Raw genomic sequence first — 13,152 nt, 5'->3', positions numbered from 1 at the left:
AAATGATTTTAATAGTGTAACCACTAATGTCAGAACATATTGGTATCTTATTTTTCCACTCTTTACCCTTAACCATCTTGTCTCCAGAGTATACTGACTCACTGTCAACACAAAAAAGTTAACAAGTCAGCAGGAATTTTGCAAAACTTTCAATGCGACACAAGTTGTCTATATAACCACATCCTAGGAACATCATTCTTGTTCCTCACAAGACATTTATGCACTGTGCGAAAATTAAATCTCGACTGCGTGTCATGTCTAAGCATGATTGCAGTAACTTGGAGCAAAATGTGAATGAGGGTGCAGGACCGCCAGCACAGTTATAAAGTTACTGTATCTACTGCTTTGTGTATATGTTCATATTAAAGTTCGTTTTTTCCTTTCTCTTTTAATTGCTTTATTGTAATGCTAGTCACCAGACAATGTTATAGTCTGGTAATATTTAGCACGTACAGAAAGGGCAGCTGCACAGTTCTAATGTAAGGCTGCATCTAATTGACATGGTATTGAGACGAGGAAATATACTATGACTATAACTTCCATATAAGACTAAACTGAAGTATTTAGATTGATTTACATCAGTGTCAAGCTGTAACTTATATCTTAGCTTTCCACAAAGATTTTAGATAGAAACATCAAGCATATGCATGACAAGAGGACCACAATACAAAGAGAGAAATGTTTGTAGACCCAAGGATCTTTCCACAAAGAAGTCTATCATCCTCTCTCTCCTCATTAGCCAAACAGTAGCTTTGAAGATTGATAACTATGGTTGCCTCGCATGAGTGCTACACTTTCTCACCATAATCTTATTTATCTGGCGGACTGTTCTGACCCTACTGTGTGGGCTGAATCAGGGGTGTTAGTACACAAAATTGATTTATCAGTCATCATTTAACTTGTGCTTAAAGTAGGTAAAGAACTTCTGCTATTTACAAACTCAAAATTTTAATACTACAGTATGTGTGTAATGATCCGGTATCTATTTGCCACAGATAAACTCTCATATTTCCATATTAACGGATAGTGCTCACAACTGTTGAATTTACTGCTGCTGTAGTACTGTATTTTCAAACAGCTTCTAACACGTCACAACTAATTGAGGGTGCATTGTTGCTACTCAAGTAATGATCACCAAAGTTGGCTAACATTCTTCTACAGATAAGCTAGTCAGAAAGTTGTTCTTTTATTAACGACTCACCGAAAGGTATGCCAAACTCTGTATACAACAAATAATTAAAAGTTCTTTCCACACTCATCTCTGGGAACACTGTGTTAATATCTGGATATAACAGTGGGTGTCCTCTGACAACATCTGGCTATCTGAGATACTCTAGTACAGACCACTCACTCACTGCATCTATGAGCCACAATATCCCACTTCTTGTTTTCCAGGGATACGAGAAATGTGCTGAGTGACTGCAAATACCAGACAGCAAACTCAACACCAGGTTTGACACAGCTATGTTCTGTCAAGCACATTTTTCTTCATTTCTTCCATTTCGTCTGTAGCACACACATGCTACTCATGACAAATTCATTAGAAATGGAGCACAAATTCAGATCTGAAAAGAATGGGAGCAGAACTGACTGTGTCCTTTTTCAAAGGATCCATACTGGCATTTACCGTAATCAATTTACAGACACCCTGTAACAATACATCTGGATTGCTGGACAGGGATTTGAACCTTACCATCTGGAACACAATTTCAGTGTGTTGACAACTGCACCATCCCACTCAGTCCTAATGAGACCTGATGACATAATATTTAAACAAATCCTCATGTTGATGACAATACCACGCAGCATTCTGGAAAATCATCTCTTATCTTTGTCTCAGAGTCCCTGAAATTAACAACATTCCTTATCAGATGAGCAGCAACTAGGTTAGTCAATCAGCCCCACCGAGCAAGGTGGTACAGTGGTTTGCACACTGGAGTTGCATCTGGGAGGACGATGGTTCAAACCCACGTCCGGCCATTCAGATTTAGGTTTTCCACGAGTTCTCTAAATTGCTCCAGCAAATGCTGGAATGGTTCCTTTTAAAGGACACGGGTGATTTCCTTCCCCATCCTCGATACAATCTGCGCTTGTGCTGTCTCTAATGACCTTCATGTCGATGGGACGTTACACCAAATCTCCCTTCCTTCTAATCAGTCCATACAGTATCCGAAAATTGTGCATAACAGTAATGGTAAATTAAAAATTGTAATTTCGAAAAAATAAATAAAAAGCTGTTGCTGAGCATAGTCCCATAAATAACATAAAATTATGTTTGATGAAACCAAAATTTGTTCCATATGTCAACCTACTGGGACTCCGTCGTCAGAGATGTCACAGAGATCAGAATCCACAACAATAACTTTAACCTACAGCAATTCGCCAACTCACTTCCATTTCAACACACGTAGTGGCACCATGGCAACCGAAGGTGTTATTCCACCCGTCTGATTTGACCCATGAGGTAACAGTGCTCTGTGGCAACATGGTGACACAGTGTTTTTGTGTTTGTTGATTTCATGTTGTGGCATTTTGTGGCACACACTTGTGTTGTTTCAAAGTTGTTCGTTAGGTATGTCAGTGAGTCATCGTGAGTTGAGTGTCAGGTCATTATTGGAAATTTGTGCCAGTTTGCTATTGTGTTACTTTGATTTAGTGTATTGTGACTGATGGACTCTTGTATTTGTTTGGAATTATTAACAATGTGCATTTCTTAGAATCGGATACTTAATACTATTCTTTTTTCCAGTCCGGGATATGACACAGAAATTTATGAGGACATCGCTGCTTGTTGCAACAGGTGAAGATATATTGCCTATGATCACATTCCTACAGTTATTTGAACTAATCGCAGACAGTTTTGTTTTCTTTTTTAGTGTGTGTTTGGGGGGGGGGGGGAGGTTACCCAAGACTTATGTAATGTGTAACGATGGCTTTGGTTTGGTTGGTAAGTATTTTTTGTTGTATTATTAATTTTTTATTGTAGTGGCACAAACTGACTAGAAGAACAGATCAGTTGGATAGGACATTCTGAGGCATCAAACAATCCCCAATTCAGTATTGGAGGGAAGTGGGAGGGAGGGGGGGGGGTAAAAATCGCAGAGGGAGACCAAGATGAATACAGTACACAGATTCAGAAGGATGTAAGTTGCAACTGTACTTCGGCGATGAAGAGGATTGCACAGGATAGAGTAGCACAGAGAGCTGCATCAAGCCAGATTTTGGCTGGAAGATGATGACAATAACAACAACAACATATGGTGTGTGTGTTCACAGTTGTTTATGCATATCAAAATTGATGATGCAAGTTTTCATAAATTTTGGGGTTTTTCTTGTTAGCATTTCATAATTGTTGGATTGGGGCTGGCAGGTATTATGTATATCAGTTTGCCATCACTGGTTAGGTTACATTTTTTATATTAGTTACGGGAGCATTTTTTGGTTCGTTGTAATGTGAACTTTGATTTAGATAGATAGGGCGAGTGAAGGTTTGGATACCGGATTTGATGATTTGGACGTGTTAGTTTTTGGTACTGTGAGCTTTGTTTTAGTTGACATACAGGACGACTGATATTTGCAGTATTGGGTTTTGGAATTATGTGGGTGTTCATAGTACCAAGGGCTTTTTGTGAACTATATATGTCAAGCAAACTTTGTAATACCGGGTTTACAAGTTGTGTGTGGGTTACTGGGATCATTGTCTTTATTTGAGATATATAAGTCAAGTTAAAGTTACGGCACCACTGGTATTATTTTATGCAATTTTTTGGTTGTGTTTAAGTGTTAGGAATCTCATGTGCTTGATTTTTGGGTTAATATTTGTTTTGTAATGGTATTGTTATTCTTATTGTAAAATACCTAATTTGCCCCCACCCAAAACCCCTACTTCCAGAAGTTGTCCCATTAGTTTCATAATGTTGCTGGAGTTAAGTATTTTGTATTGTGTTTTACTTATGTTTGTTCATGGGTGTAGTGAGTGCCATAATGGTCACCAAACTGTATATGCTTGAAATAGTGATGTCTGCCATTTTGATGTCACGGGTCAAAAGATACATCAAATTACCTTCCATTAGGAAGTAGAGGGGTGGAATTGCATCTTTCAGTTTTGCCACAGCATTAGCATTCCTAAATGGCTCTGAGCACTATGGGACTTAACATCTGAGGTCATCAGTCCCCTAGAACTTAGAACTACTTAAACCTAACTAACCTATGGACATCACACACATCCATGTCCGAGGCAGGTTTCGAACCTATGACCATAGCGGTTCCAGACTGTAGCACCTAGCATTCCTAAATCGCAGATATTAACACAACCTCTGACAGTGTAACAACATGATGTCACTGACTGACCAGTAATAGATTGCTCATTTATTACATAATGTCATTACAGCAACAGTTACAATTAGTCACTCCTGACGACAATTACTGAGGCTATTGCTGAAAGTTCAAGTGTTTGAACTCAGAATGAAGACAAAGAAACTTTATACATCTTTCTCCTGCTTTTCTTCATACAGAAGACCTAATGCAGTGCCCAGAAACTGAGTGCAACAGCTGCTGATGCAATCAGCTACCTGTTGAGAATCCCAGTGCCAACAATAATCTTCCTATGTGTTCACATTAACATCTGACTCCTTTAGGCCATACGTTTCACCTTCAGTGAGGTCCGCCCCCGGTAGCTGAGTGGTCAGCGCGATGGAATGTCAATCCTAAGGGCCCGGGTTCGATTCCTGGCTGGGTCGGAGATTTTTTCCACTCAGGGACTGGATGTTGTGTTGTCCTAATCATCATTTCATCCCCATCGACGCGCAAGTCGCCGAAGTGGCGTCAAATCGAAAGACTTGCACCAGGCGAAAGGTCTACCTGACGGGAGGCCCTCGGCACACAACATCATCATCATCATCATCATCATCATCATCATCATCATCATCATCATCATCATCATCATCATCATCATCATCATCATCATCATCATCATCATCATCATCATCATCATCATCATCATCATCATCATCATCATCATCATCATCATCATCATCATCATCATCATCATCATCATCATCATCATCATCATCATCATCATCATCATCATCATCATCATCATCATCATCATCATCATATTATTATTATTATTATTATTATTATTATTATTATTATTATTATTATTATTATTATTACTACTACTACTACCACCTTCAGTGAGAATACATTAACTGAACTGGCATTAGTGACTACTTGTTACTACATTATCACAGATTCTTAAGAACTTAAGAATCTTCACTGAGGAAAGAAGGCAGGAGTAGTGTGGAAAAAGATTAATAAACATCACACAGTGTTACATGGGACTGAAATGAGATGGCCTCGGAATAGCAAACATAATTCTAGCTCAATTTCACTTCTGTGGATGAATTCTTTTAGAATGATTTGCACTTTTTCTTTGTTTTCCTAGACAAAACTTTTTACAACAGATTAATGGTCACAGATGTTATCTTCAAATGTAAGGAATGAACAACATAAAAGTATGTCAAGATGAATTTAAACACAATGTGATGTAAAAGAGATACACGAACAGCAGTACCCATAATATTGTGATTCTTAATGTTTTCCCTATGGATCAAAAGACTGATTACACAGCCAGATCATTTCTCCTACCAATATTTCAAATGGAAACTATCCAACCATTTTTACAGTAAGTCTGAGAAAATGGTGTTTATTTTACATGCAAATACTTGTCTCCCAAAACTTTTCTGCGTAGTGCTCCAATGCTGACATTTTTAACATAATTTGGAACCAATTTTTGTGTATCCCTTTTACAGCAATTTGACAATAACTAGCAGCAGACAGTTTCCCTCACATTGCCACCGAAGTGAGTTTCCTTCACACTGTCATGCACAGTTGGCCAGAAAATAACATGAGATGCTGGATGCAAAGAAAATCACTGGCAGCCAAAGCATGGTTGCATGGAGGCCAAAGAAAATGCTCCGAGGAAACAATCTAAATTGCTATGCTTTTGTATGGGATTATTACAGATGAAAGTTTATGTACTACCAATGGTGAACTGAACAATGCCACAATTTTAACATCTGCATACCAAGTTTACATAAACAGCTGATTTAACTTGTACACAGCTCAACTTCATGCAAGGAGAAAAATAAAACCTTGAATGGTGCAATTATTAAAATAGCAGCTGCAAAGTGTTGTCAGAATTAATCAATGAAATTTCCTAAAGGACCTACAACATTTTCTGAACTTATTAACCATGCATTAGAACAGCCTGAAACTGCTGAGTGGTTGTGAAATACATCCCTATTACTTAAGAGTTTCATTACATTTGACATACTTTTGCATGCAGCTGTCCAGGATGTATCATTCTGAGCCACTTCATGAGATGGCAGCAAATAATGTACTCTTAAAAAGTTTCACGAACTACAGGTACATTAGCTAACACCCCAATTTTATGTTTGGCTTGGTCTGTTAAAACATTAATATTTCATCATTCCATGGAAGAAAACAAAACAGAACTAACAAATGAGCATATAACATTAAATACTTGGTAACACCCACAGTGAAAGCAGAGATGTAAAGTACATAAGAAATACCTAGTTCATACTGGACACTGCAGTGACGTTAAATGGGCACATTATCTCATAGGACGTAAGATTTTATTCTATTAACAACCAAAGACTCAGACCTCTGTCATAAATTGATTAGTTCACCAACAGTAACATGTCTTTCATTGAACATCAGGTATCAAAAAGTATAATTATGCTAAAGATCATTTACCAGTTCAACTTACATCAATATGTACACACAAAAACAATGAATTTCCTGAAAACAGGGCTCCATTCTCATGGAAGCAGGGTATGTATGTCAATAACTTAATTACAAAAGCTATTAACTGTGATCAATTCTGTTGTCCTGTTACACCACACGGACAGACATTTCATATACGTGATCATTTCAATCATTTGTTTATTAAGTATCATGCCTAACAGTTACAAATAACAAAAAGTGTGTACAATTTTCAGGCAGTTTTAACACTCCTTTTTATGTTATGCACAGTCATTAATTATGTGGAAAGTTCTACTGTCAGTTTCTGTGTTCCATGCAGTGTCACTTTACATCTGTATTCATTTACAGTTCTTCTGTTACAAAGTCAACTGATTTTAAGCTAGCTTTAAAACCATAAAAGTATAGATGTGGTTGAAATGTTTCAATTCAACTTCAGTGCTAAAATATTAGTGAGAACTGCAGAAAGTAATAACAAGATACAAAGGTCAATGACTGGAAAAATATGTTATTCTCTAATCTGATAAACAATATTTTTGTTATTTATAAATTGTAATAAGTGGTACCTCTCTCTCTGAGCCACAGTTAATTTAGCAGGTCTCATGTTCTCATTATGTGAACACAAAAAATATAGCCCAACCACAAAACTGATGAAAATTCATCATCCAAACAAAGCACTGGAGCAAGTCTCATTTTGACCCTTTTGAATGTAAACTCATGAAGTGGACTGTTAAGTGGGATGCTTCTATTCCTAAATTTTTTAATGTTTTGTTTGCTAACAAGCAATCATAAAGAAGTGTGCCAGATTACGAGCCTGTTATGTATGCATCATAATTTGTAATGACAGAGCCATATACTTGGTAATTCACAACTCCCATTTATGTAAAAATTCAATGCATAACAATCTTATTCAGTATGTATACTGATAGCAATGAGTGTTTCTCTAAAAACAATCAAAGTCGATGTGTGAACACATGACATATGTGCATGACAAAGACAAGTACAAGGAAAAATTATTTTACTTGTAAACAAGGCAAACGCTGTCAGGCTTGTAAAAGAAAAGAAAATAAAATACAACACCACGCAATAGCAGTAAACAATTATATTTCTTATATGATCTCCTTTGCCACAGTAACGGTCGGCAGTAAATGTATTAGCTTGACACCGCACTCATTACTGTTCTGAAACAGAGCACAATCTAAAAAAGTATTTCGATGTGTTTATCCGAGCTAACAGCAATTGATAAACAATTGCTAAATTTGGCTGAGTCTGCAATAATATTCCCACTGTCACACACACACATAACGTACGATTTCCAACATAATTCTTCGAATATTATCAGCGTTTGCAAACGACTCTTACCGAAGCACCCTTACAGCTGACTGACAGTCTAGAAGAAACAGAAGAACTGACGGGGTACGAATGGAAACTATACACTGCATCCAGATGTCTGTTGATTAACTAAATGCAAATGCAGTTCTCGGCACAAATGGCTTTCTTTCATAATTATTCTAGAGGCTGACTGTACATCGTAAATAACGATTCTGGCGAAGATCCAAAGTATAGCTTTCAGGATTATTGTGCAGTGAAATTTTCGTTTCACGAGAAACGGTGTAATCGTAATGAGCGTCTTTCCATCTACAAAGAACGCAACAACACTAGGGAAATATATATTCCATCGACAAAAGGCCGCTTAAACCAAGGTGGTAAACAATAAACGTAACCCACATTTGTAAACAAACAACTGTCAATTACTATTCATATGGATGTAAGCAATCCAATGACGAACTGTAGGCACTGCGTCATTTATAAGGAAATAAATATCAACTAAAGAAAAAGTAAACAGCTTTTACTTTACAGAATTAAGGCCAGGCCCACTTAATTAAGTATTGATTTTGCTATGGGGACAACAAAATGCACGCGAACTATCTAAACATGAAAAACATGTGATTTCATACCTTTCAGATGACATCCTGACGACTGATGAAAAAAATGTTATCACTTGTCACTCATCACTGCACACAAATTCTCCACCGACTACACCCGTGTAAGAAATTACCTTCTCGCTGCCATTTTTGAGCATTCTGACTACCAAAACCAAGCCAACGAACGAAAATAAAAACAACATTCACTTGCCGATCTCATATGATCTTACTTTGACTTATACATGTAAAATTTAATAGACGGTATTATTACAAACAGTGGCAGAATAATCTGTAGTTGCAAAAATCTATTCAAAATATTTGAATTGACTGTGTTAGTTCGACACCGCCGGCAGACGATTTTTGTCAGTACACGAATATATCTTTCTTTTCAAGCACGTCCTGTATATAACAATGTTTTCCAAGTGTTCAATCAAAGAAATACCTCGTTGACGATAGGAACAAAAATACAAGTATTATGTTTTATTCTGCTCACGAAGCAGAAGTACAACTGCAAAAGTACACACACATTTGTAATACAAGAAATCAGCAAACCTTTCCAGAATTTTGGCAAAATAACGTTCTCTATCGCATAAGTAAAGTTATCAGTTGTTGAATATTATACCGGCATTTGTGAGAATATTGGTAATGCAGTATTAAATACTGTAATACAACGAACACAGTTCAGTATTCGGCACTTTAAAGATTTAATGAAGAAAGTAACAAGCAAAAATTAGTATTAATACAATTATCATTTAGTGCTCTCTACGTAACGTTGTAACGCATATGATGGTAACAGAATGAAGGTAAATTCACGACATGGCTTACATTCTAAAAGAAAAGGAGTAAGTGAGGAATAGGGTCGTTTCATTGATTAATGTTGAAGCGGATATAAATCAGATGGATGGATGTCTGAATCAAAAAGCCTGACAAGAAAAATTTATTTGCCCGTCTCTAAGCATGCAATCGATGTCACCATGAATAATTTATAATAGGTATTACTCAGTGGGCTTGGCAAACACGGTATGTCGGAAAACTCTTGTTCCGAATCAAGAAATAGTAGCAACAAGCAAAGTTTACGATGATTTGCTGGATATACCATTATGTAAGGGAGCATTTCATCAAGTATGAATTACATAGCAATTATAGGAGGAAGATTATGCTTGTGCAGAGAAAACCAAATTTCGCGAGTACGTGAAGTTACCCATTCATAATGTGATCATCTGAAGAGATTTTAATCATCCGTCAGTCAGCTGTGATAATTACAGTTTTGTTACTAGTGGCGTGACAAGGCATCTTGTGAAACGTTAGTACCTGACTCGTCTGAAAACTAAATACCGGTTCAGAACCCCACTCACGATAGAGCTATATTAGATGTAGGGCTATGGCAATAAATGGACCTGACCTCTTTGAGGATGGGCACATCGACGCTAGTATCAGTGACCATGAGGCGCTTATACCGACAATGATTGCCGAAAATATTCAGTAAACTGGATAAAGAAGTGGTAATGCCACAGCGCAGTGAGGAACATGAAACCTCTAGCTCAGTACAGATGCAAGTAGACGAACTGTGGCTCAAGTTTAAAAGAATAGTTGACCATTGACTGGATAGAAGTGAATATAGTTGAACTGTTGATGATGGAAGAATAAATAAAGTATAGAGTCACTATAAGGAAATCATTAAAGAAACAGGCTGCAGCATAATAGCCGCTAAACAAAGCTAATGGTTATAGATAGACAAACATTAAATGAAACGTGTTTGGCTGTCTACAGGGTGCACAGCTATTGCAGCAGAGTGTTGTCCAAAGATCTTTCCCAAGAGCCAAAGAAGTGGTGGTCATTGGAATGGCTGTTAGTGGCACCAAAGTTAAGTGTCCAGTCACTCACGGATGAGATAGAAAATGAAATTGAGAGTAGCAAAACAGAAGCAAAAATGCTTAACTCCATTTTCAAATGTTCCTCTACAAAGGAAAACCCAAAGGCACTGCCCAGTTCAGTTATCATACAACCGAAAAAACGAGTTAAATAGAAGTCAGCCTCTGTGGCGATGAGAAATAGCTGAAATCGTTAAAACTGAGCAAAGATTTAGGGCTCAAATGAATCCCTGTCAGATTCTAAACTAAATTGGGGCTAAGTGAGGCACTCTTTATCTATAATCTATGGCAGATACCTCGAACGAGGAACCATGCCCAGTAGTGGGACAGAAGCACAGATCACACCCATCTACAAGTAGGGTAGTAGAAGTGATCCATAAGACAGTCTTCCAGTACCTCTGAGATCCATTTTTTATATAATCTCAGAACATATTCTGAGCTCAAAAGTGATGAGGTATCTCAAAACAGAATGATCTGCTCCATACAAGGCAGCATCGATTCCGAAACATTGATCATGTGAAACACAACTCGCAATTTTCTCACATTTTCTATAGAAGAATCTCTATAATTGTAATGCATAAAAGTGATGAGTAGAAATCAATAACCCACATCTCTATATATAATGTGTGTGTGTGTGTGTGTGTGTGTGTGTGTGTGTGTGTGTGTGTGTGTGTGTGTATGTGTGTAGAGTCAATACGTAGCCATATTTACAGATTAATTTCTTATTTAATTGTAAAATGATCCAGTCCACTTCACTAGCATCTATCGTGCAACTGACCCATGCAGCACGCAACTAAGTAACTACCGTGATATACTGAAAACAGTGGGCCAAGACAGTCTGGTAGTTGCAGAATATCACGATTTCCAAAAAGCAGCTGACTTAGGACCCCATTTATCTTATTATTAAAAGTACAGTTGTATGGGGTATAAAACGAAATTTGTGAAGGGATCGAGGATTCTTTGGCAGGAAGAATGCAGCAAGTTATCTTGGCTAAGGAGTCCTCTACAGATGTAGAAGTAACTTTGGGTGTGCCCCAAGGAAGTGTGTTGGGACCCTTGTTATTCACGTTGAATACAAAATAAATACTAACCTCAGACGTTTCACAGATGATGCAATTATTTATAATGAATCTGAGAAAAGCTGCACAAATATTGTCATATACTGATAGGATTTCAAAGTGGTGGAAAGAGTGATTTAAATTTAAAAATAATTAATATTGCGCACTTCACAAAACGAAAAAACCTACTTTCCCATGACTATATTATCAACAAGTCGCAGTTGGAATTGGTCAACTAATACAAATGATGGGTGAAACAACTAGTAGGGACATGAAATGGAATAATCACATTGTCCCAGTTGTGGGTAGAGTAGGTGTAGACTGTTGTTCATTGTAAGATTACTAGGGAAATGCAGTCAGTCTACAACTGCATATAAAACACAAGTATGACCCAACCTGTAATACTGCTCAAGTGCATGGGACCTGTATCAAATAGGACCAACAGGCGATACTGAATGGATGCAAATAAGGGGAGTGTGAATGATAACAGATTTGACTGACCCATGGGAAAGAGTCCTGGAGATATTGAGGAAATTGAACTGGCAGGTGACTGAAGATAGATGCAAACTATCCCATGAAAACCTACTTAGAAAGTATCTAGAATTAACTTTATGTGCTTAGTCTACATATATTAGTGATATGCATGCATTGTATTGTACGGTGGCCAGATGTCAGTTTGTGGTTTGGAGTTCCATGTCTGTGGCACATGGATAGACAGTACAGGGACAGTTAATGCTGCTTGCAGATGACTCTGGAGTTGTCGACCACTGATGTCCCATATGAGCTCAATTGGAGACAGATCTCAAGTTGATATTCCGTACAGCATGTTGGGTTACAACAGTGGTATGTGGACGAGCATTATCCTGTTGGAAAGCACCGTCTTGAGTGCTGTTCATGAATGACAGCACAACACGTCAAAAACAGGATTGACATACACATTTGGACTTAGGATGATAGCTGATAATTGATCATAGGTATACGTTTATACCGACCCTCAGTCCACATGATCTGCATGCAGCTACAATTTTTAGCTCAGTGTATTCAAGTTCCTTGTCTACTGCGATTTAAACACCAACTCCATTTCCCATTAGCCCATCCTCCGATATCCACTTATGTTTGCCCTTTATATCTCACTTCTGTTAATCGCTGGTTTCAGCTAGCACCATGGATCTAATATTATATGTGTTCCACTGCTTTCTAGATGTGTTTCAAACTCCAGCACTTTGCTGTGAATGCTTCAATTGTTTATCATAAGGATTTTAGCAGTCTCATCTACGGGAGATTGATCTTTGAGTCTTACACTGATACTTTGAAGTATCTAACAGCTAACATTATCAGGACTTGATGAATAACTTCACCTAATACAAAAAAATTAACAGAGATGAAAGATATTCATACTGACATTGACATAGAGAACCAGCAAAAATCGTTAAAATTGAAGAAAGCACGAAAAATTATGCATCTTAAAATTAATAATTAAGGTAAAAATTTTGGTAATATGTAAACCATCAA

At 37.4% G+C, this 13,152-nt stretch overlaps 1 protein-coding gene across 1 annotated transcript in view; it reads right to left on the bottom strand.

Moving 5' to 3' along the window:
- LOC124555083 (filaggrin) overlaps positions 1-8,862 on the bottom strand; it is a 359,850-nt gene extending 350,988 nt beyond the window's left edge. The window contains exon 1 of the mRNA XM_047128876.1: positions 8,745-8,862. Coding sequence (XP_046984832.1) covers positions 8,745-8,758 — 14 coding nt within the window. The 5' untranslated portion in view covers positions 8,759-8,862. The remainder of the gene's footprint in view (positions 1-8,744) is intronic.
- Between the last annotated feature and the right edge of the window lie 4,290 nt (positions 8,863-13,152).

This window comes from Schistocerca americana, chromosome X (genome assembly GCF_021461395.2).
Source record: "Schistocerca americana isolate TAMUIC-IGC-003095 chromosome X, iqSchAmer2.1, whole genome shotgun sequence".
Lineage (NCBI taxonomy): Eukaryota > Metazoa > Arthropoda > Insecta > Orthoptera > Acrididae > Schistocerca > Schistocerca americana.
This window is presented reverse-complemented; position numbering and strand designations above follow the sequence as displayed.